The sequence below is a fragment of the Mizuhopecten yessoensis genome, unplaced genomic scaffold (assembly GCF_002113885.1).
Source record: "Mizuhopecten yessoensis strain PY_sf001 unplaced genomic scaffold, ASM211388v2 scaffold11147, whole genome shotgun sequence".
Taxonomy (NCBI): Eukaryota; Metazoa; Mollusca; class Bivalvia; order Pectinida; family Pectinidae; genus Mizuhopecten; species Mizuhopecten yessoensis.
In genome coordinates this window covers 393,318-416,692 of record NW_018408903.1, presented here as the reverse complement: position 1 = coordinate 416,692, position 23,375 = coordinate 393,318, and the positions used below count along the sequence as shown (strand labels likewise).

The 23,375-nt window shown below is 36.4% G+C and overlaps 1 protein-coding gene across 1 annotated transcript; it reads left to right on the top strand.

Annotated features, from left to right (window-relative positions):
• Positions 1-3,420: 3,420 nt before the first annotated feature.
• On the top strand, positions 3,421-22,923 carry LOC110466912 (hemicentin-2-like). The gene is made up of 16 exons (XM_021523705.1): positions 3,421-3,648; positions 5,612-5,740; positions 6,472-6,651; positions 7,397-7,445; positions 8,112-8,201; positions 9,861-10,084; positions 10,844-10,985; positions 12,236-12,499; positions 12,855-13,136; positions 15,934-16,046; positions 17,070-17,211; positions 17,879-18,142; positions 18,383-18,446; positions 20,204-20,270; positions 21,256-21,395; positions 22,806-22,923. The coding sequence occupies exons 1-16, from the start codon at positions 3,511-3,513 to the stop codon at positions 22,846-22,848; spliced, it is 2,331 nt and encodes a 776-aa protein (XP_021379380.1). The 5' UTR covers positions 3,421-3,510; the 3' UTR covers positions 22,849-22,923.
• Positions 22,924-23,375: the final 452 nt, after the last annotated feature.

The following is a 23,375-nucleotide window of genomic DNA, read 5'->3' as shown; positions in this document are numbered from 1 at the left end:
GTAATAATGTAGCCTTATCTCTGTGCCTGATAATGCCCACTGCCTACCGTACTTACTCTACTTAGCGAGGTTGTCAAATTGAAGCGTCACAAATAACAACTGAATTATCAAATACTTTCACATACAGGGTGATGCAGTAGAAAAAAGTAGTAGAACAGCAAAGATGGATACGTTCACGCAAACAGAGAAGACCGTTAACCCAACTGTTGCAACCGGTGTTATCTGTAATATGCTGTCACCATTATTCCTAAAGAAGACCCAAAGAAAAATCCCGATAAGGCACTTTTCCCCCTAACTCTATTATTTAACATGGATATTTTGTCTTTCCTGAAACTTTGTTGTACAACCTGTATTCCTAAAGAGGATCCAAAAAAATCCCGATTAGACATTTTGTTCCATAAATTTCTTATTCATATGATCGTACAGTGGGTCCCTGGAACATGCTCAGGATTTATTTATATGTTCCTATAGAGGACACAAAGCAACATTCTGATAAAGCAGTTTCCCCATAAGCTCGTACAGTGGGATACAACATGCATGTTTGTTCTTTCCTAGAACCTGCACAGGGTTTGTTTAAATCTAGTATTCTAAGAGAGAACACAACGAAAACACCGATAAAGCAGTTTTTCCCCATAAGTCTGTTCATATGATCATGCACTGTCCCGAAACCTGTACAGGATTTGTTACAGTAATGTTTTACAGGAAGACTGATGTCCACATACTGCCTACATGTTTGCACTATCCCGAAACCTGTACAGGATTTGTTACAGTAGTGTTTTATGTGAAGACTGATGCCCACATACTGGTGTAAGACAGGGTCACCCAATGGTCACTTCACTGAAATGTTTTAAACGGTTAGATGACACTCCACTAAGCTGAATGATTCTGTGAGAGTTTTCAAATCAATATCTAAATGAAAAAGACATTCACCGCCCGGTTAACTTAGGGCAATGACTGAATCTGCTTTAACCCAGTTATGAAGTAAATGCAGCACCTACATGTCACTCCAAACTGATTCAAATATACTAAAGGTATGCATTTTAAACAGATTGCATGCTTCTCGTACTGGTCCACTTCACTGATGATGGACGATTTTTAAAAACTTCAAATATTGACAGTAATTGTCTCCGAAACATAAATAAATAACTGCATTATAAGTGAAACGATGCAAGCGTTTGAAATCCGTGCAGGCTCAACGAAGTAATTATATGCCTGCTGTATCCCCACTGTATGATCGTAAGAGGCTTTTGTGTTTTCTTTCTTTTCTATCTACTTTCTCTCCCTGGTCGTGTCTCCCTAGATACCCGTCCACATATGATTGGATTCCAGGTAAAATTCCCATTTTCTCTGTCGACCTAAATACAGTTTTACAGGTAAACGTCACATCACACGATCTAATATTGCAAACTAATAGATACACTATCAGCATGTTTGTCTTTTCGTTTAAAGCAACTTTTACTGCATGATGTCTGTCCATGCGAAAAGTGACTTTTTATATACCATTGGTGGTTTACTGTCTAAAGGATTTTAAAAATAAGACTGCCTTCAAAATTAGGCCGGATTCGAAAAAGGAGTCTGGGATTTCTTTGTCCAAATGAGAATAAACAGCGGCTTATTATAGACATTTTATTGTAATTTTGGTAAGAAAGCACACTTATAGATATTTACGATAAAGTTAGCACATTTGTTTATGAAAAAAGGCGTAAACTTAGTATAGTTTGTGCGAGTAAGGTAAAATGAGCACAGTTATTAATGGAAAATAACGTAAAGATAGCACAGCCGTTCACGGTAACTACGGTAACACAAGCACAGTTACTGATAATATCGTAACTTTAGCACAGTTGTTCATGGGGAGCACGGTACTATAGCACAGTGTATAGAAAATATGATGAGGTTTGCATAGTTGTGAAGTGTAAATATTAAATAAGCACATTTCATGATGGGTACGTCTTTATAAGACAATCTACGCCCTCCATCACTGGGTCGTGGGTTCAAGGCCCTGGGCTGTAGGTCGTGGGTTTCCTCTTTGTACTCCGATTTCCGTCGACCACCAAAAGTTTGACTCTTCCTTCAATAGCTGCTATTTAAGGATTGGTTGTCATATTTTTGACACGCATTGGTGTGTAACATACATTGGCATACCTACATATTGAATGGTGCGCGCTAGCGCACCATGTTAAATATGTAGGTAAGCCAATCACATCAATGCATGTCAAAAATATGACAACCAATACTTATATTTACATTTTATGTTGATCAACTTACAGTTCACGCAGAAATAAAGACATAATATTAGTCTGAACACGTTTTAACGTCAGGGTAAATCCATACAGAGAACAGCCACCAGTTGACAGTGGAGCAGTTCAATCTCCAACGTTTCAGTTATGACGTTATAAGCGTAGCGACGTTATAATGGCCCAATGTATATTATAAGGAAATAACATACATTGGACCAAGTAGAACCATCTAGGCTACGTGCAGGGGAAATGTAAATATTAGGACGTAAAACACAATCAAAGCAAACCAAACAGATAATGGCAGAAACTGTAAGATTAGCACAGTTGTATGGTAAATACGTTAAAGTTGGCACAGTTAAGTGTCAATAGTACGTAATGACAGTTACAGTAGAATCTTTAACTTAAGCACAGTCGTTGTTTATTAAATACGGTAAATTTAGCATAATGTAAATGGAAGGAATTGTAACGTAAGCACAGGTTTGGTATGGTTTATACAGTAAAGTTGGCACAGTTAAGTGTAAGCATTGTTAAGGAAGCACGGCTAATGGTAGTATCTATTATTTCAGCACCGTCGTCGTAAGGTAAATACGGTAAAGTTGGCACAGTTTAGTGTCAGTAGAACGTAAGGACAGTAATAGTAGAATCTTTAACTTAAGCACAGTCGTTGTTTGTTAAATACGGTAAATTTAGCATAATTGTTAACTGAAAAAAATGTTAAGTAAACACTGTTAATGGAAGGAATTGTAACGTAAGCACAGGTTTGGTATTGTTTATACGGTAAAGTTAGCACAGTTAAGTGTAAAGATTGCTAAGTAAGCACGGCTAGTGGTAGTATCTATTATTTCAGCACCGTCGCCGTATGGTAAATACGGTAAAGTTAGCACAGTTAAGTGTAAAGATTGCTAAGTAAGCACGGCTAATGGTAGTATCTATTATTTCCGCATCGTCGTCGTATGGTAAATACGGTAAAGTTAGCACAGTTAAGTGTAAAGATTGCTAAGTAAGCACGGCTAATGGTAGTATCTATTATTTCAGCGACGTCGTCGTTAGGTAAATAAGTTAAAGCTAGCACAGTTAAGTGTGAAGATTGCTAAGTAAGCACGGCTAATGGTAGTATCTATTATTTCAGCTACGTCTTTGTATGGTAAATACGGTAAAGTTAGCACAGTTGTTACAGGTCAGTGGTAAGGTATTTCATTCATAGACGACATAGATAACACATGTAACGACCAGGAAGGTTAGGAGTGTCCAACGGTGTCAAACTAGCAAAAAAATGAAAGACGGAAATTCTCACTCCATTTTCATCGCCATTTTCTGTATCTTTCTCACTCATTTAGCAGCTTTCATTGCTCTGTCCGTCTACCAGATCGACCGGATTAACAAGATAGAGGAGCTCGTCCTGGACGTCGAGGTATTGTTTTATTAATAATTTTTTTATATAAAAGGAATAAAAAGTCTGTGTTGATGGCTGTACAAATAATAGAAATGCAAATTAGCATACATTGAAATAAAATATGCAGTAAAGCGGTTTGGATCCTAGAGGAAATAATATTTTGCAATCCTATTTTTTTTATATCTCGATAATTTAAATCTGTTATATTGCGTTACTCAGATGTAAATTTATTTCAATGAAATATTTTGTTTTTGTTAATCTGCAGTTTTATTTCCCTTTGTTTCAGCAAATATCATAAATAAAACTGATGAGTATTGCTTTATATATGAAAATATAAATATTACATATCATTATGTCTATCGTGTCCTTAAATGACCCAAAATAGCTAGAAACCAAACCATGAATGCTTTATAATGTTTTATAGATAGATATACATAATAACGCTATTATGTTTTATTTTAATCTTTTCAGGATGAAAACATATTGTAATAAAATGAACCCCATGGTCAGTTGATACTTACTTAAAAGATTTATTATAATTGTTTAAAGAGAATATTCATTCAACAAAGACATTGAATACATTTCCAGATCACATGACAAATATGTCATGTAGGGATGGCCCATAGCAAGTGCAAGACACATGAACTACCGTGACAGGAAGTGTAAGGTATATAGTGTGTAGGTGGGAGATAACCCCTGTGTACCGTATACATGTCATTGTCTTACAAGTTTCTTATTCAGATACAAGTTCGTATAATAGTACTTATATATTGCAAAAGTCACTAACGCCCCTTACACAAACGTGATCACCCCGCCCACATCAAAACTCCCTGAAACATGTGGGAATGTCAAGGATATCTAATAAGAAATTAATTCACCAGCGGTCACTCAATATATGAAGGTATGAGGCGATTATTCAGGGCTACCATTCGGTATTGGGGATTTCCCCCGTGTTCGAGGACTTTCATCTCAATTGTTGCTGTATGATGTGTCGATGTTGTGAATTTCCGTATGTCTGAAATAAATATATAAAATTACTATTGAGTGATGCTACCTTCGGTTGCCATATTTGTGATGTGATCTGGAAATTTTATTTGCAGTTTTGGAAGGCATAACGCACAAACAATCAAAGTATCCCCTCTTAACAGTCCAATAATCTGATTTCGTAGATTTACAGCCTATGTTCATGAACAAAACTAGTAAGATATGTGTAGAGCATGCATGCGTATATGTATGTGTGACTGCGTGTGGTCATGCATGCCTATGTGCGAAGGTATACATGCATGCGCGTATGTATGTATGTATGTATGTATGTATGTACGTATGTATGTATGTATGTATGTATGTATGAATGTATGTATGTATGTATGTATGTATGTAGGTATGTATGTATGTATGTATGTATGTATGAATGTATGTATGTATGTATGTATGTATGTATGTATGTACATTTGTATTCATGTATGTTATGTATGTCTGTTATATATGTATGTATGTATGTATGTTATATATGTATGATAAGTATGAATGCATGCATGCATGTTTGTGTTTATGTTTATGTACACATGTAACTGTGATACTATGTATTACGACAAAATGTATATGTTTTTGTCTATGAAAAAAAATCAATAAAAAAAAAAAAAAAAAAAAAAAAAAAAAAAAAAAAAAGGTATGTGTAGAGCTGTCCGTAAACAAACCATAAATAGTGTTCCGTCCCTCAACCTGGCCTTCATCTTCAGATTCCTGGGTGGAATTAAAGATTCTGTAGCCCTAAGATCAAATAAGTAGTTCTGTATTTGAGAACCTCGTGATTGCTTCTGTTTTAAAGTTCTCCAAATGATGCCTTCTAATCAGATACTCAAACTCACAAGAACAAACTTAGGTCTGGCAACAGTTTGAATCTCGGCTTGAACAAATATTCTTAACCGACAAATCAAATAAAAAACAGTAAATAAAGCTCATATAATTATACCTGTTTCAGAGATCTCCAGATGAAAGTATACAGATTAAAGACTTTATAGATATCCTGAAGAAGCAGCAAACCAATGGGAAGGTTTCTAAGCGAAGTGTGTTACCAAGCCCGATGTTATCGGATTTTGTGGATGCCCAGGTATCGTATCTTATATGATCTACACTGTCCTTCCAGTGAATTCTCACCACTGGTCTCGGCACAACGTGACCGGAAGGAATGGCGTGCTATGTGTGATACTTTATAGTGGCTACATAGACTATTTGTCCTTAAATTGTGTTACATGACCTTACATGTTATCATTTGACCTTAACTGATATCACCTGACCTTAGTGTTTGCCACGTGACCTTAAAATTAGTCACATGACCGTAACTGATATCACATGACCTTGGTGTTGGTAAGGTGACCTAAGCGTTTGTCACATGACCTTTACTGATATCACCTGACCTTAGTGTTTGTCACGTGACCTTAACATTTGTCACATGACCTTAACTGATATTACATGACCTTAGTGTTTGTCATGTGACCTTAACATTTATCACATGACCTTTACTGGTATCACATGACCTTAGCGTTTGTAACGTAACCTAAGCGTTTGTCACATGACCTACACATTTTTCACTTGACATTAACCTTTGTCACATGAGCTTAGCCATTTTTATATAAAATGTACTTGTGTTAAATGGCCTTACAAATCGTTCTCTCTTTTCCTGAAAAGGATTTGTGAGGGGGAGGGGCCATGATCTGCTTACATTCTGTTCTTAAATGATTGATATTACATAACATGATTATACATTAATACATTGATTGTGTCCATGCTATTGTCATGAGCGGAAGTATCAAATACCAATAATATCTTTGTCTTTGACAGAAAAGCTTCATAAAAGCAACATGTGAAGAAAATAGCCAGGCAAGCATACTGACTGTTCTGAAATCGTTCGCTGAGTTTACGAACCAGCGGCTTCAGCTGAAGGGCCAGTTCAGACACATCCGACAGGCAGCTTCTGGTGGTGAGATGGGTCAGATCTTTGAACAACTCGCTAACTCTGAGGTAAAATTATCCCCCTTTTCTTTTTCTCTTTTTCGAGCTTAGAAATAGAAGAAAAAAATGAGTATAATAAAGCGATAATATTTTCTATATATTATCAATAGCTTTACTAATAAAGCAGTGTTTCAAAGTATAGATATAACACGTGAAACACGTTTCGCTGATTGTATATGTATACACAATGCACACTGCAAAAATGCAAATTTTTCTTGTACTCATCCGTTCAGAGGAATATCCCTAGGTACCTTTGGTTTGCTCATTATCAGAATAAATGGTCAAGTTGAGAGTCATGCTACAGTATTCATGTTATGAAATCAGAAATCGTATAATGAAAAATATATATCGGAAAGGTGTTATGTGAATTGCCCCGTCGGAAACTATAATGTCTTGTGTTTTTGTTGTCACTTTCCGAGTTCTCGATAGGAGCACGTTACATTACGTGGTTTTTACCTTTATTCGAATGGCGGGTGTCGACGATGAAGCAGTAGGAGCGGTTTTGAGTTCGAATTATGCATGTTTTTGTTGATACTTCGATATTTTCTTGTTTTGTTTAGTGTATCTTCATGCTTTTATAGTATTTTACATGTGATTTCGGGCTGAACTCTGGCGCGCGCCCTCACCTTCGTAACTCTTAAAAGTTCCGTTATCGTCAAATGTATAGTAGCCGATAGAATGGGAGGGAAGGCATCTTCGATATAAAATAATTACTTGCATATGAAACAGATGATGTTTGTCTTCATACTTTCAGCTCGCAATTTTCGACAAGTATTGTCAGAACAGTACCATATGTCTACCAGGTAAGTTTATGTTTCACATTTCACAACATTCGAAAAAACGCCTCATAAAATGTGAGGTTAACGACATCGTATTTCCAAATGTACGATACTCTCGGTTCGATTTGGTTTCATTCGATAATTAGTGCCATTGTCAAAGCCATATACATTTTACCTTAGTCGAGAGAGCTTTAGTCATTTCTATGAGAATGAAACCCGAGTGAAACATGATTAATATCGAGGGGAAATAAATAATTGTGTTTCCCTACCATAATGGTAAGAAATATGTTATAATGACAAACACAGCAGTGAAGATGATAAGTCTTCCTCGCCGTTGTTGGCGGCGTCTGCTTCAGTCACTCAGAAGTCAGGTCTTTCGTTAGACAGGCACCGATTAAGGGCATTATGACCGGAAAACTCGAGCGTGAAAGGAAAACAGGCACGCTGTTATATATAAGAGGTATACTTAACATTGCTGTACGCTGAAATTATTGTACACCGAGTGTGATCCCCCTAGAACATTGTACATATATTAACTATATCCAGAAAAGGCAATAGAACATTTATGTAGCCACGACCGCTTCAAAGAGGCAGCCATCTTGAGTTTGAGTTTGTTATCTTTATTCCTTGAGAAATGCTTATCAGATCTTTTTCATATTTGGTATGTATTACTTAACATATCTAATCTAGGTCCGAAGGGAGACCATGGTGATAAAGGTGATCCCGGGGTCAAAGGTGACGCTGGATCTGCTGGCGCACAGGGTATGAACGGATTGAAAGGTCAGCATTCTACCTTCTTTGATAAAACATTTTCATTACAGAACTAAGTCATACAAATTATTATTGGTTACTATGTGTCATTCATACATGTACTGTAATACATTTACAATTAAGATACTGTAATACACCTACAACTAAGATACTGTAATACACCTACAATTAAGATACTGTAATACACCTACAATTAAGATACTGTAGTACATATACAATTAAGATACTGTAATACACCTACAATTAAGATACTGTAATACACTTACAATTAAGTTACTGTAATACACCTACAATTAAGATACTTTAATACACCTACAATTAAGATACTTTAATTCACTTATCTTAAATGAGCTATAATTAGATAGCTTTATACATTATGATTTGTAAGCGTTATATATTACAATTAGTGAGCTTTATATTTTATAATTAGTTAGATTTATATATTAATAATTAGTTAGCTTTATATATTATAATTAGTAGGAATGATTAATGGATAGGAATAACGTGTGTTTGTTTTTAATTTAGAACATGATGTTATAAAATGTGATATACTATAAATATTTTCTTTCAAATGAATTTGTGTTTGTCGATATGATATACTAAATATTTATTTTTTGTTAATATGATACACATTGTGTAAGATTTCTGTAGGAATTATAACCATATTGGATGAATACTGTCGATATGAAATACATACCTAATGGCCTTTGTAACCACGACATGCGTGGTTAATGATTTGTGTAAAAATTATTTACGAAGTTAATAACTTTCTTAAACATGATATAATTTGGTAGTATTCTGATAATTATTTCCATAACGAGTCGCCTAGTTTAGGGTTCAGTGGTAATTTAATTTTTCTCTCACAACAGAGTTGGTTGGATACTGAAATAATGTTGTCTGTCTGTCTGTTCGTTTCCCGTTAGCCTGTCTGCTCCGTCAAAAGTGTCGTTGCCAACTTCGTGAAACTCCACTGATGTAGTCACCATATCCTGATTTGTGTACCTGTGCTTATTTTGTTATTCCGTCTTTGCGTATTGCAGAGTTATCTTCTCTTGTGAGCAGGTTTTGATTGTTTCGTCATTTGTTTTTTAGAGGAACGTCATTAATTTTTGAGAAAGCGACACAATTTTCTCACGCAAACCAATGACGTAACAATCAATTCCTGCTCACAAGAGAAGATAACTCTGCAATACGCAAAGACGGAATTGAAGTTGTGCCCATTTTACAAAACTATAAGCCAAATATTGTCCGGTCAACTACTAAAACAGCCTTTATCTTGTGTTCCCGACACTGGGCCGCTACAGTCAGAGCAACCTAAACCTGAAGTCGTTCAGATGGACACAGCTTTTCTCTTCCTTTTTCTTGGAGTAATTTTTCCTTTTGCGAAACATTAAGCCTGGTCCTTACCATATTGGTTAACATCTGCATGATGTCCAAAATAAGGCCCATGCAACTCTTATGAAAAAAGCTGCATATTGCAATCACATGATATAATTGTACATTGGAATGAATTCATTTCTGTATTTTATTCCAGGGAGAGAGTGTATAATTTATCATATGGCTTACAGTTCTAACTGTAATATATTCTAAACGGTTCCTGTTGTTGCTTTTTCTGATTGAAACTTGTCATTGTCAACATCAGTTTGAATTATTTCCTGATTTCCCCAGGTGATGTAGGACTACAGGGTCCCGAGGGAAACCAGGGACAAGTGGGCGCGCAGGGAGTACAGGGTGACAAAGGCTCAATAGGTCCTCAGGGAGTTATGGGACCTGCAGGAGCGCAGGGCCTTATTGGACTTACAGGATCTGACGGACAGAAAGGGGTTCCAGGAGTAAGGGGTCTACCAGGTCCAGCAGGACCCTCTGGACTTGATGGAGCTACTGGACTAAAGGTTAGTTAGGATGTTTCACAGTTCAAACATTATTCACAATAGTTATAACTTATTAATCAATGAATTTATTTATTTATTACAACACCAAATGTGATGAAATGGCACATCATTTAAAGTCTATTCATCGAATGATGGATACATTCTGTCCTGCACAGCAACAAAACAGGTTCTAAAGCACCATCTTATAGCAGTATAATTCGGCGGGGTGAAATTTCCGCGATTTCGCGGGTTAATAACGTGACCGCGAGAATATGACCCACATAAAAATATGACAAGCGTAAAAATGAACCTCGACAACAAACTTAGTACCGCGATGTCGGAATGAAATAGCGAGATGTTCGAAAATAGATTATATCACACATCCATTTTGTTGAGGATTCTTAAATGAAAGTCACTTATTTCTTGTTGTTTGATATGCTTCAATACAGTCTATTCATTTGACTTTAAGACACTTTATCCCGTCTCTGTATTGAAACACCTCGAACATTAGTTCCTCCATATGTCCAGATCGCGACATGATTAAAAATGATTTCCTTAATTTCGGGTCAAAATCGCGCTAACATACAAGTCGCCGCAAATAGCCCGTTATACGATATGCTGTGTACTTAAATAACATCAATACAAAAACGTGGAATTGTTCTACGGTACATAACACTGATCATATCGTCTAGACATCATCACAAAGTGTCGACGTTGAAATCACTTTACTTATTTTCTACATTACATCGCTTTTGTATAACAATCTATGTTTGTACGTAGGGAGACAAAGGAAACGTTGGTCCCCAGGGGCCGGGGGGACAACGTGGTATACAGGGGCCTGCAGGACCTAAAGGCGAGCGCGGGGAGGTCCGTGACGTGCTCACTCAGGTGGACGACGTGAACTCCTGCTGTGAAAGACTATGTAAGAAATCATCCTCGACCTGTTGCAACTTACTACTGATTTACCTTTATTATTATTAGTACATGCTCTACGCCCCATCAACACAGGAGAGGTCATTAGGGCCAACAAATGGTCGACAAAAACAAATGCTAAATGAAAACATCGACCAATACGTAAAGGTAAAAGACAAACGTCAAGTTCCATATTGAAAATTGCTATATTTAGTCATATTCTATTAAAATCATCGACAGTTTTAAGAAAGAAAATTGCAGAGACAGTTATTTTTTCGAAAAGATGTTTAAGACATGTAAAGCTATTACAGAACATTTTTAGAGTTGTTTGGAGGTCGACGCAATCTAATAACAAGTGTTTTACTGTAAATGGTCTTTGATACGCTATTCATTGAGGCTGGTCTTCAATGTATGTCGTATGTTCAAAATGTTGATGAGTGTTATGTACAGAGTTATGAACATTTACCATACCTGGTAAAATCAACATGTGCCTAGCATTACTTTGATTTTCAGTATATATTAGGTTGTTAACCAAAACGTACTTTTATAATAAACTAGACCTCATTATGATGAAAATGGCAAAAGTTTAACTGAAAATTTCGCGGTATATAGCTGCTTTATATTCAATTGAGTTAATTATAAAAAACATAGCCTGCGTCTTTAAATTGAAACGGACCTCTAATCTTGAGTTTGATAGTGAGTTTCTTCAGTTAAACCAAAGAAAAATAATTGGTGTGACAGAAACATTTCCCAATCGAGGGGTAAATGGTTTAGTCTTCTAGCCTAAAGTTGTGTGACAGAGAAATATCCAACCCGACTACATAAAAAAGGAATTAGAAGATATAGACTTTTAATATGACAAAGGAAAAATGAAATATACAAAGAGACCAGAAGGTTTAGACTTAAAAAAGTGAAAAAATATAGAATGTAAAAGAATTTCAAAGATATAGACAATATAAAGTACCTAGACAAAATAAACTTTAATTAGTAAAAAGGACCTTACGCCTAAAGTATACATGTATATAATAGTATTGCAAAAAAAGAGACTATAAATAATACATAGAAATTACTTTAAAAAGAACACGGGAACTTTTAACATTATACAGCCAATATAGAGAATTAATATCAATTTAATACAAGTTAATAATACACAAAAATGTATGAAATAACTTGCATTAATATTATTAGTTTCTCTGGTAATATTTTCGAATTTTTAACTAAGTGTTGTAAAAAAAGTATTTTTTAATATTCTTTTTTTAGCTACTCCGAGCTTTGCCTCTACACAGGAGAAGATAAAGGTGATTGAGGGTACCCCTGTAGTACTCAGATGTGACCCTAATGGTCTTCCCACACCAACAGTGCAATGGACGCCTTCTGCCACATCTATTGGTACCAAGCATGCGCAGAGACAGGGAAGGGACATCATAATCGGCAACGCTGCCGCCGGTGATAGCGGGACTTACCAGTGTACTGCTAACAACGTCTTAGGAAAGGCCCAGAAGGAAATCGTACTAGACGTCTATAGTATGTATAGGCCATACATGAAGTAAAGCAACAATATTCCAGTGTCATTCTATACTAGTTTCCTACCGACTCGGCTAGAGTGGTTTCCTTTTTTACTCATTCGGTAGAAAATAGGACTAGTAAACCAGAGGTTCCGAGTTCGAGCTCTAACGGAAGTGTTGACAACATAATAATCTCTGTTACACTTGTTCGATTAAGATCTTTTGAATTTATTATAGTGTTAACAGTTCAAAGTTCACGGTAACATACTTGTTATAATAATGACGAGGTTATCATCTGTGTTCGCTTCGTGTAAGCAAAGACAAGATTTACATGTTCTATATATATATTAACCGAGATTCACGTTTTACAACAGAACACATCGTTATAGAGGAACGACCCCGGAACTTTACAGTATTAAATGGACAATCAGTTACACTGGAATGCAAATTCGACGGGAAACCTGTCCCCTCTGTCTCGTGGTTTCACAAGAACCAATTAGGAATCTCTGAAGCAGTGACATCGGGGATCACACCTATCGTAAACGGCTCCCAGCTCCACCTCGACCATGTATCCCTCTCTGACATCGGGGAGTATATCTGTTATGGAACCAATGGAGTGGAAACCATCGACCTTCACGCCTTCGTAGATACTCAAGGTCAGTGATAGAACCAGAAGAGCGAAACAGCTGTATAATTCAGTGTGATTCATTTCTGGCTCACTGTATCTTATACCAGGTTGTAGAGGTGCAATAATCTGCGTGTGCATTGCGTTCATTATTCCCTAAGGTTATTTGGAAAATTAGTAGATATTTGCTGTTTTAATATTATTTTAGGCTTGTCTTTTCGCAGTTTATGCGTTTGTATTGCTTTATATGTATTACTGTCGTCGCTATGTTCAACATTGATCGTATACGACTTTAAATAGAGTGACTTGTGGAATTGATATTGTTTCTTAGAGGGCCTTGCGGTTTTGACATTGTTGCCTAGAGTGCCTTGTGGTTTTGATGTTGTTCCTTAGAGTGCCTTGTGGTTTTGATATTGTTCCTTAGAGTGCCTTGTAGTTTTGTTATTGTTCCCTCGTGTGCTTTGTGGTTTTAATATTGTTCCTTAGTGTGCCTTGTGGTTTTGATATTGTTCCTTAGTGTGCCTTGTGGTTTTGATGTTGTTCCTTAGAGTGCCTTGTGGTTTTGATGTTGTTCCTTAGAGTGCCTTGTGGTTTTGATTTGTTCCTTAGAGAGCCCTGTGTTTTTTATATTATTACTTAGAGTGACTTGTGGTTTTGATATTGTTCCTTAGAGTGATTTGTGGTTTTGATATTGTTCATTAGAGTGACTTGTGGTTTTGATGTTGTTCCTTAGAGTGACTTGCGGTTTTGATATTGTTCCTTAGAGTGCCCTGTGTTTTTTTATATCATTACTTAGAGTGACTTGTGGTTTTGATATTGTTCCTTAAAGTGACTTGCGGTTTTGATACGGTTCCTTAGAGTGCCCTGTGTTTTTTTATATTATTACTTAGAGTGACTTGTGGTTTTGATATTGTTCCTTAGAGTGACTTGTGGTTTTGATGTTGTTCCTTAGAGTGTCTTGTGGTTTTGATGTTGTTCCTTATAGTGCCTTGTGGTTTTGATATTGTTCCTTAGAGTGTCTTGTGGTTTTGATGTTGTTCCTTAGAGTGACTTGCGGTTTTGATATTGTTCCTTAGAGTGCCTTGTGGTTTTGATATTGTTCCTTAGTGTGCCTTGTGGTTTTGATGTTGTTCCTTAGAGTGCCTTGTGGTTTTAATGTTGTTCCTTAGAGAGCCCTGTGTTTTTTATATTATTACTTAGAGTGACTTGTGGTTTTGATATTGTTCCTTAAAGTGACTTGCGGTTTTGATACGGTTCCTTAGAGTGCCCTGTGTTTTTTTATATTATTACTTAGAGTGACTTGTGGTTTTGATATTGTTCCTTAGAGTGACTTGTGGTTTTGATGTTGTTCCTTAGAGTGTCTTGTGGTTTTGATGTTGTTCCTTATAGTGCCTTGTGGTTTTGATATTGTTCCTTAGAGTGTCTTGTGGTTTTGATGTTGTTCCTTAGAGTGACTTGCGGTTTTGATATTGTTCCTTAGAGTGCCTTGTGGTTTTGATATTGTTCCTTAGCGTGCCTTATGGTTTTGATATTGTTCCTTAGTGTGCCTTGTGGTTTTGATGTTGTTTCTTAGAGTGTCTTCTTGTTTTGATATTGTTCCTTAGAGTGCCTTGTGGTTTTGATATTGTTCCTTAGAGTGCCTTGTGGTTTTGATATTGTTCCTTAGTGTGCCTTGTAGTTTTGATATTGTTCCCAAGAATGCCTTGTGGTTTTGATATTGTTCCTTAGAGTGCCTTGTGGTTTTGATATTGTTCCTTAGTGTGCCTTGTAGTTTTGATATTGTTCCCAAGAGTGCCTTGTGGTTTTGATATTGTTCCTTAGAGTGCCTTGTGGTTTTGATATTGTTCCTTAGTGTGCCTTGTAGTTTTGATATTGTTCCCAAGAATGCCTTGTGGTTTTGATATTGTTCCTTAGAGTGCCTTGTGGTTTTGATATTGTTCCTTAGTGTGCCTTGTAGTTTTGATATTGTTCCCAAGAATGCCTTGTGGTTTTGATATTGTTCCTTAGAGTGCCTTGTGGTTTTGATATTGTTCCTTAGTGTGCCTTGTAGTTTTGATATTGTTCCCAAGAATGCCTTGTGGTTTTGATATTGTTCCTTAGAGTGACTTGTGGTTTTGATGTTGTTCCTTAGAGTGACTTGCGGTTTTGATATTGTTCCTTAGAGTGCCCTGTGTTTTTTATATTATTACTTAGAGTGACTTGTGGTTTTGATATTGTTCCTTAGAGTGACTTGCGGTTTTGATATGGTTCCTTAGAGTGCCCTGTGTTTTTTATATTATTACTTAGAGTGACTTGTGGTTTTGATATTGTTCCTTAGAGTGACTTGTGGTTTTATTGTTGTTCCTTAGAGTGTCTTGTGGTTTTGATGTTGTTCCTTAGAGTGCCTTGTGGTTTTGATATTGTTCCTTAGAGTGACTTGCGGTTTTGATATGGTTCCTTAGAGTGCCCTGTGTTTTTGATATTCTTCCTTAGAGTGACTTGTGGTTTTGATATTGTTCCTTAGTGTGCCTTTTGGTTTTGATGTCACTATCTGAGTTGTCGATGTGAGGACGTGACATTATTTGAATTCGACTAAGATTTATTTGGCGGGATTCACCTATGATACAAAAGACGCCTATCCTTCCGGAACACCTGTCATTATTCTCTTTGTACTCTTTTCAGAGTATCGATGCAGATATTTCCTTGGTTCATACTTTTTCTTATTTTTATCGATTTCTAGTTCGAATTATGGTCTTGTTGACACTGCTTTTGTGGTTAGGGTTAGGGTTAGGGTTCCTTGCTAGTTTCAGGATGAAAACAAATTTAATTGTATCAGTTATTTTCATCAGGTCCCCCAAAGATCATCAACATCCCTGTGATGCAGACCTTTGTAGGTGAGACACTCCATCTCCGCTGTGACGCCCAGGGTAAACCACCAGCAACCACCTCCTGGCTGACGCCGGTATGCTTAAAGCTGTTACAGAGATGCTGCTTTGTTTTCTTTGTCGTTACATTTTTATATCTGCAATCTAAGAATTATTATTTTGTCATTTCTTATTTCGCTATTCTATGAATACCTCTATGCTATCAATCATCTTATTTATCTGATATTTGACTAAAATAGCCCTACAGCGCCATTACATATTGTCCTTGTTGATATTGTATACACTGTTGAAATAGAAATTATTAAGAGTAAGATAAGAGTACACCAATAGAGTGCTGATGTATGGTTTGGTGTTGAATCAAATCCATTGTTATCATCTATATACTACTTAATACCACCAACCGGTAGCATGATCAATTCATTATTATGGGTTGTCAGTATGAGAATACTCAAGAAGAATGTGACAAAAGCTTGAGAACAGCTTGAGAATGTTTTTTCCCATTTCCCAGCTTTGGGAACGTATTTTCTCAAAAATGAAGGTCTGCTCGCGCAAGGTGACGTCCTAAACCGGAAATGGTATTCACACAAAATGAGCAGCGTAAGAAAAAAGTTCGTCATAATCAAATCAATAGAAAATTACGAAAAAATATTTTGATAATACCATTTTAAGCGTAAATGTGCATAATTATGGAAAAGCCAATGACGGTACGATTGTTTGCAATATCCTTTTTCTACATAGTTTTGCGGTTCATAGTGTTCCTCCGCGCAAACCGTCTATTTGTTTACGTTTGTCACAGACCGAGTATTGCGATCGGTGACTATTGAGCATTGAAGTAATTTGGAAAATATAGTGTTTAGTAAACGTTTTTAAATGGAGAAATATATAAGGTAGAAGGATATTGACGATAAACAGTTTATCACACATTATTTTCAGTGTCTGTCTTTCGAACAATTTTCTCATCGCTCGCACGTGGATAAAAAATCGAGTCCACCTGCGATGGCCTCTCGATTTTTGTCCACGTGCTCGCGATGAGAAATTTGTTCTTGCGAAAACCCCTGAAAGCACAGTGTGATAACCTATACTCATTGTTTACATTACAGCCAAATGTAAACAATGCTTACGAAGATAAAGACGGTACCCTGGTCATCCTGAGCGTCACGAAACAAGACGCCGGGCCGTATATATGTAGGGCGACCAACGTATTCGGAACAGATACTGCAACGACCACCCTAGTAGTCAAAGGTAAAAGATAGAAGATTTATATGAATTCAACGTTAAGTTTTTTAAGTTTAAAATTCGAAATAATTACGAAAATGTTTTTTTTGAAACTTACGTTCCATGCTACGCCATTTATTTGGATATCAATTTCTAAAAGCTGTTTTTTTATGCTAGTTTGGGGAGGAAAATTAGTCAGTAGCTCCTGTGACCCTTAACTATTTGACCTGTGTAATTTGCTGCTCATACTGATTGTTCGTCCCTTATATTTAGCCAAAATACCAACATGTCCCTTACTGGGTATATTTACACCTGTCTAAGAGCCTACGTGACCCTGATAACATTTGGGTTCTTTTTTATGGAACCACGTGACGAAAACAACATTTTGTTCAAAATAAACATAATGGTATATTTTTTATGAAAAATGAAGACATATTTCTTGAATTGATAATTGCTACCATGTTATAGAAATACATCAATACTTAACAAAAAAAACGGTCCCATTTTGGTTACGCGTTTAGGTGACAAGATATATGATGGATATGTCAGTTCAATATGTCACTGTTAGAGATGCCAGCTACACAGAGGCTTTTACACAAGTAAGTCTAGTATGAACAACAACTATTAAAGCACATTTGTATTTCCCGTATTCAACCTGTTACAGCGTTTCTATTTTGTTTTATTCAATCATTAGATGCAGCCAAAGCAGAGATTGCGACACCACTTGTGGGAGTAAAACCGAACGCGAACAACTTTGCGTTGGACTGCAAAGCTTCTGGGGAACAGCCTTTGAGTGTCAGATGGTTTCATAACGGTCAGATAGTCGCGCAGGATTCCACCCACTACATAATGCCCGACCATACCCTCTTGGTTCTGAGCATGTCCAAACCTCAGGAGTTCGGTCGCTACACGTGCAAGGTTTCTGATGCCAACGGATCAGCGAATAAAACCGCTTTAGGTAGATCCTCATGTTATTGCCTTTCGGACAATCTCGCCTTCTTTCAACGTATTTTAAAGATACCCTTATGCTGATGGCGGCTTCTGTATGCCTTTTTGAATACTCACCTGAATTTATGTCAGCAAGCAGGAAGAATAAATTTTAGAACAAATGAGTTAATTTTAGGCAATTTACACAGGAACTACGAATAATGGTGCATGGATGGTATTTGATAGCATAAGCGTACATTTCTATTCACAGTGTATGATGATAAGGGAGTGAAATCCTGCTCAGCGGCATTCACAACCTGTGAGGTAATATGTGGGTAAGTGGACTGTAGCTTTGGAATTTAAGGTTGATATGGCAGTTCAATATGTTGCCGTGAGAGATGAAGGCTTATATGTTAGTCAAACATAATGTTACTATGATCAATACACTATACTATACGTGAATACGAGAGTGATCATAAGATACCCAATGCCGCACGTTTTTAATTAATTACAGTATGCCCTGAAAGTTTTGCTGCTGTCTAATAATCGCCTTTCTCGTTCTCTGCAATAACGGCGAATGTATGATGACTGCGAATATTAGTAAGAAGTATACTCCGATGTAGAAATAACATGTAAAGGGCGAAATGTACACGGGGTGAAAATGGATTTTACCAATGAAAGGCGAATATTTTACTAAGGGAAAGTTTCCAAAACACAGTATTGTTAATAAATTGATATCAACATGTATAAAACAAACCTTAAAAGTGATTGAAAACAATGAGATAGAGCATTGTATAAATAGTTACAATGAGGGTTATATGCGATCTTATCAGAGTTTCCACATAACATCAGAGGTTAGATAAAACTGTATTGACGAGTTTAAAAATATCCTATTGAGTATCACCGGTTCATTGCAGCGGGAAACAAGATAATTCTTAGGTTGGTTTCGTACATACATTGAATTTTGATAAATTCGTTCAGATAAAATGGGACTGGACAAGGGAAGTAACCGATGATTAGTTAATAATAATTCGAGGTTCGTATATACCTCTTTATCACAACCTAGTTCGTAGGTCGTCTCAAAGCGTATCACAAATTATTATCCGTGGTTATATATGGAGTTGAGCTATGATTGGTTGAGCGACCGTATCTAGAGCGAAGGTTCGGGTTCGAATCCTGATCTGTATATTGCATTTTGGCTTTACTGCTACAACTGGCGCTCAACTCCATATATATATATATATATATATATATGGGGCAAAGAAGAAATTCAAACAGTGTGGACAAGTTTAGGTTGTCAAATTTTCGGAGCGATCCGGTCCTTTTTCGAGACACAATGAAACAGAACAGTTACATGTACATATACATCATATTACAAGAAGATAGAATTGATATACCATAATTGAAAATATAGCTATTATAAAAAACCAATAGTCCCCTCGGCTAAAACAGTCGAAGGCAGCAATTGTTGTCAACGGTGATGTTAAATGTGTTTTAATAACTCGGACTTCTCCTTGACGGAACACTGTGTTGTTAACTGTGTCGGACTTCTCCTTGACGGAACGCTTTGTGTTTTAATTACTCGGACTTCTCCTTGACATAGCACTATGTTGTTAACTGTGCTATTAAATGCGTTTTAACTACTCAGACTTCACCTTGACGGAAACTTTGTTGTTAACTGTGATGGTAAATATGTTTTAATTACTAGGACTTCTCCTTGACGGAAACTTTGTTGTTAACTGTGATGGTAAATATGTTTTAATTACTAGGACTTCTCCTTTACGGAAACTTTGTTGTTAACTGTGTTGGTAAATGTGTTTTAATTACCCGGACTTCTCCTTGACGAAACACTGTGTTGTTAACTGTGTTGTTAAATGTGTTTTAATTACTCGGACTTCTCCTTGACGGAACACTTTGTTGTTAACTGTGATGGTAAATATATTTTAATTACTCGGACTTCTCCTTTACGGAACACTGTGTTGTTAACTGTGATGGTAAATATGTTTTAATTACTCGGACTTCTTCTTGACGGAACGCTTTGTTGTTAACTGTGTTGTTAAATGTGTTATTAAAATGTTTGTTGTAACTACAGAGCCACATGCCCAGCGAACTGTGGGAGTAGCCCGACCCCTGTGTATGGTACATATCGGTACGATTTGGTAAGTACTGTTTAATGGGGAAATGTATTTATTTGTAACGTTGAAAATGGACCATCGTCGAAAATTGAACCGCGGTCAGTTTTTACCGCTTCGAAAAGTAACCAGAAAGCCTTAGAAAAAGGAACCTAATTCAACTTTAATTTTTACATACTCTTCGAAAAAAGGACTGTTGAAAGTGAACAATACAAACATTTGATATATTGATTTAAAATATCAGCTTAGATTATACTTGTGACCTATTTCTCAAACTTGACCTTCACTTAAAACATAGTCGAGATCAGAAATTAACCCAGTATGGGTATTTGACTTAATTAGGTACATGTGTAACTGTAACCTAATTTTGGAATACTGACCTACATCTAAAAATAGTGTCACCCGGTTTAGAAATTGTAATATATTACAGTTGTTTGAAAAAATCACTTAAAATCACATGACCCGACATGAAATGTATAACATAATATCACTTTGGTCCTTCGGACAAGGTGAACTAATGTTATTTGGTACATATCTCGTACGGGTCTGTTATCCAAGGTAGGTTTTCAATGGGCTACACATGTGTTATAGAGTATACACAGGTGTCATAGAGTATACACATGTGTTATAGAGTATAAACACAGTAAACACAGGTGTCATAGAGTATACACAGGTGTCATAGAGTATACACAGGTGTTTGAGAGCGTGCACAGGTCATGCATGGGTTACTTAGGTACAATACAGTAAACACATGTGTTAGTTTACACAGACAGTATAAGTAAACACAGCTTTTATTGATTTATCGGTCATCTGTAACTTTTCACTGCAACTAAATAACTGTGAATGTTTGAGAGTTCTTTTTAGTGTAAACCTGTTGCCAAATTCCATTTTAAACAATACAAATTTGTTCATAATTTACACAATGTAACTGGTGAAGTGTTCCGTTTGCAGCTTTCTTCTCCGTTTAGTTCACGTTCGATAGTTAACTGAATAAAGGTTGTTTCCTTTGCAGAGTTCATCACTCTGTAAGAGTGGTATCCACAGCGGGTTCGTTCAACCATCCGGCGGAACGGTTGTCTGGCAGACAACACAACAACAGACGCCGTCGTACAGTGGTTCATCCAAGTATGGGGTGACCAGTCAGAACCTTGCGTAAGTATTGAGGTCTCAATCTTCATGACGTCCTGTAACCTTCTTGGACTTATTTTTTTCTATCTCCGTTATGGAAGCTGTTTAACTGCGTTTCAATGCCTGGTTGGCTGAGACAGTTACAGATACGACTCGAGTTCAATCAGACCGACTTTACTTTTACAGAGTGATAAATAGACAGCACATTTTATGTCAACTCTCCAACTTTAAGTTTCGAAATTCCTGATGGCTGCATTTGCGCCTTATTGACTGAAACAACCATGGTTATAATTCAAGTTATTTTTAGCCGATTTGTTCATACTTGATCGGATTGATTAGGACTGTATCATCCAAATTTCCTAGATATATGATGACCGCAATACAAAGTTGAAATATTTTCGGGCTCGTTCGAATAAGAATTTTGCTTTGTATTATTTGTGACTGTAGAGATAGTTAGGGGGAATTTTATTCCCATTTGTTAACAGAGCCTATACATTTACACTGCGAAAGCTCTCGGTAGGTACCTTGCCGTGACTAGGCCGTGACTAGTCCGTGACTAGCTACATCCGGCAGTGTTATAAACGTAGAATGATACCCGTGGATAACATTAATATACCAGAATTGAATCCGGGAGTGTATCTAATGTCGTAAACCTATTTCATTTTGGGTCTGTATTATTTTCTGTGTTTTGTTAAGAAAACATGAAACACGCACATTTTAATTTGTTCCTATCATTAGAAAGAGAACATTTTTTTGTATACTGTATGTAAATGGTTGATATCCCCGGTATAATTGCATCCAGTACAATGGCTTGACACTGGCGGAACTTTTTATTATATTCGGTGTTATACAGTAGTTTGCTTTAAGTATCAGGAATCTTACAGAAACAAGGTACAGAATGTAACCAGTGACAAAAAGCTAACGGTGTTTAGGTTGTACTGTTTACTTACCCCGTCCTTGTCTATCCCACTGTAGAACCTCAGATTGCCAGCGTTTAACACCGTTGACTTATATTACAAACATATTCAAGTCAAGTTAATTTTATTTAAAGAGTGTCATATATCACAATTATATTGATACATTTTTAAAATGATATACAGTTACATGGCATAAAACAGAGAGTTAGATAGCAGTGAGCAATTAATTTATATTAAATATTGTTATGATATGCAGCATACTAATATATTGACCTAAATCATCACAAATAACAGCCAAGGGAGCAAGCAAGTGATCGCGACAGCCCCTACCTAGCAAAGCATTAAAACGGCTTGTGAAGTAATAGCAATACAAATACAGATATTCTACATACACTCATGGTAGCCTACGTATTAGCTTCTGTGTATGTATCACATCTACTACACCAATGAAAGTATTAACTACTGTTGTGTTAAAACAGATCCATTTTCTTTCATCAGTACTCTTTTTATTTCACAGCCCAGCAACCTCTGCGTTCGATGGTGTCCCAATTACGAATTGAAGGCAGACATACTAAATAATAAGTATCATTTATGATGGTGAAATATTATATAATAAAAACGTTTTTGTAATATGTTGTCAGTGTTTCTGTTTTCTACTCGACATTATACAATGATATTTTGCTTTGGTCAATATATCTTTTTTCAGATTCATATCACATCATATTGACCAGCACAAACGTCCAAACCCTATACGCTTCAACAATAAAATGAAAGTCTCAAGGTTCTGACGAATCGGTTGATATTCACTTGAAAACCGATCTGCATGAGTTTTCAGGACTGGTCACGTGTATGGGAGGCAGCCAATAATGACTGCGAGTAATGATCAAGTTTATGGTAAAATTTGTTGAGGAATTTCTGTCGTATTAATACTACTTCAATGAGTACTTCATTGAGGCTTGCTTACAACTTCAATGGCATGGTTAAATGAAAAACGAACACATGTATATAGATACACATACCAAAGCACCACCAAGAATGAAACCATAGTTAAGGTTACAATACAGTTACAGTTATCTGTGAATGTAAA